This window comes from Salmo trutta, chromosome 15, assembly GCF_901001165.1.
Source record: "Salmo trutta chromosome 15, fSalTru1.1, whole genome shotgun sequence".
In the NCBI taxonomy this organism is placed as follows: Eukaryota; Metazoa; Chordata; class Actinopteri; order Salmoniformes; family Salmonidae; genus Salmo; species Salmo trutta.
In genome coordinates, this window is record NC_042971.1 from 60,364,243 (window position 1) to 60,366,933 (window position 2,691).

Consider the following 2,691-nt stretch of genomic DNA (forward strand, 5'->3'; position numbering starts at 1 on the left):
CATGCAACCTCGTGTATTAAGTCACTCCATCCAAGCAGCGACGTCGTGAGTCCAGAACAGCTCTTCTGAACATTCAAGTCGCCACTTGCTAAATCTTATCCAAAGATGTATTTTCTCCTTTTCACAGTATTCTCCATATTCATAGTGCGTAATGTTGACGCTTGGGGAGCAAGTGTCAAGTACGCGGTGAACTGCCCTGAGCGGTGCAATGTGGACCTGTGCGGCTTGACGCAGCGCTGCAGACGGACAGTGCTGGATGACTGCGGTTGTTGCCAGGTCTGTGCGGCAGACAGAGGGGAACACTGCTATCGCACTGTGTCTGGGATGCACGGAGTCAAGTGCGGACCGGGATTATTCTGCGAGTTCTACAAAGATGAGGACGACTATGGAGATGAATATGGCATTTGCAAAGGTAGGCTAATATTCACCATGACGCATCAAATGCGCAATTGCGCATCATAAATTGTGTGATTAATCTGTAAATAGTCAATACATATGCCATAACAGGCTAGCTACATGTGGTATCTATTTATATTGTGTTACATATTGACTATTACGTCTGTTTATTTCTTCCCAAAGCCTGACTGTTTCATTGCTGTTATTCCAAAGTCATCTATAGTTTCTGTGTTCATAGCATTCCTAAAAGTTACCATAATGAAAACGATGCCTACTATGACATGTTTTATGTAGATATGAGTATTTAGTCAAGCTACGCTTAGCTATGACTGTGGCCTTGATGGATGCAAAGTTTTTCGAATTGGAATGTTTACTATTTCTGCTCCTGTTGATAGTGGTGAAGAGAACTGTATCTGTAGGCTTACATCACTATAATGCAGATCTGATAAATTACCAAGAGCGAAGCATCATGGACCTGTAGAACAGAACAGAATAGAATAGAAAATACATCTCTGTGGCTCGCTGACATCCCCACTCTGTACTTTTTTTTGTCTAATGGATGATCATTGAATTGCCTACTGTAAGTACATATCAATGCCCATCTCCTACTAGTGCAATAACATTGAATGGTATTCCCTTCTTTACAGATTGCATGTATGGAACCTATGGGGTAGGGTGTGGTAAAACATGCCATTGCAAAGCTGGAGGTATCTGTGACAGAGAGACAGGAGCCTGCCTCACCTTCAAATTCTTCACCAAAATCGCCAGCAAGCTGAAGACACAGCACCCCAATGCAGGTAAGAGATTGAGAAAATATTTCAATGTGAGAGGCACCCTATGGGACACAGATTCTGGACTATGAAGCACTTCCAAAGGAGATTATCCAGTGCTTTTTAATCCAGGTTGAAAGGTCTTGTCTTTGTCTGAGAAACTGTACGCTAGAGTTAAAAAAAATAAGCAAATACATTTGAGCATGTTTTGGATACACAACATGGAGTAGCACTAAAGCAAATACACAATTAAAAGTAATCCAGTTAAAGAAACGCAGCGTGTGTATCTTTGTGAAGTATTTGCAGTGGTCATATCACGTTGAATAGATGCTGACCAGGTGATATTTCTCGTTTTCAGGAGGTGAGATTGGTTCAGGAGATGACAGCACCAGTCTGAATGGGGAAAGATCCGCTGCTCCAAAATGGTTAACACCTCGTTGACACTCATTATCAAGACTTAGTTTATTCTGTGTAAATGTAGAAAGCATAGTAGTAAATTAAATGATTGAAGGATATATTTTATTATGTATTATTAAGAAAACACATTTTCTACAAGATGATTGTATGTTTTGAACATCTCTGTTGTGCTGTTTCTATTTTATATCAGTGCCCCATCATGTCATAAGAGTTGTGTTGTACCAAACAAAGGGAGGTAAAATGTACCAAAGTTAAAATATATGTTTATTCTACTTTTATACAAAGTATGAATATATCTAGAATGTCTTTGATGACCTCTATGGTGAGTTAACGTTTTAGCAATGCTGCATTCACTGCTCCATAATTGAGATAATTTGGTTCAATCAAATTATGTGAAAATGTTGTGCTGATATGATATGACCCCCCCCCCAGGGATATAAAATAATAAATAATATATTGTCTCATCCTTTTCTTCTAGAAGTATCTACTGTGATCTGCGCTTTTAATTGTTTGTTTGTTTGATTGATTGTTCTTTACTGAGAATCTCTTATTTTTCTTTCACCTGTGACCACATGGAACAATATATATGTCATATGTCATGTCATATCACCTGCCAATGTACAGTATGGTCTTACAAATAAACCAAAGTTGACCAGGAAAAAATCTGTTTGAAGCCCTCAGTTTATTCATTGCAGTTTATTTACCTCCTGTGTTATTAATGATGTCAGTCTACATAAAGAGAAAGATACATTTAGCAGATGCTCTTATCCAGAGCGTCTTACAAGAGCAATTAGGGTTAAGTACCTTGCTCAAGGGCACATAGTCGGCTTGGAGGTTCGATTCGGCGACCTTTCGGTTACTGGCCCAACGCTCTTAACCGCTAGGCTACCTTTTCAAGAAAAACCACAAGGACATTAAATGAATCTGCAAAGCTATGTTTTATCTGACTGCAACATTATTATATTGATATCACGAGGCATTCAATGCCTGACAATGGAAGATGCAAAACTGCAGTTGTCACACTAATTCTTAACAAATGCTAATGATTACATAAAGTGTATGTTCATAATTTATAGAAACGTTTGTGGTCATACGCACAAGTAGATTC

At 38.8% G+C, this 2,691-nt stretch overlaps 1 protein-coding gene across 1 annotated transcript; it reads left to right on the forward strand.

Moving 5' to 3' along the window:
* On the forward strand, positions 1 to 2,246 carry esm1 (endothelial cell-specific molecule 1). The gene is made up of 3 exons (XM_029692394.1): positions 1 to 412; positions 1,044 to 1,193; positions 1,525 to 2,246. The coding sequence occupies exons 1-3, from the start codon at positions 106 to 108 to the stop codon at positions 1,605 to 1,607; spliced, it is 540 nt and encodes a 179-aa protein (XP_029548254.1). The 5' UTR covers positions 1 to 105; the 3' UTR covers positions 1,608 to 2,246.
* The last annotated feature ends 445 nt before the right edge of the window (positions 2,247 to 2,691 follow it).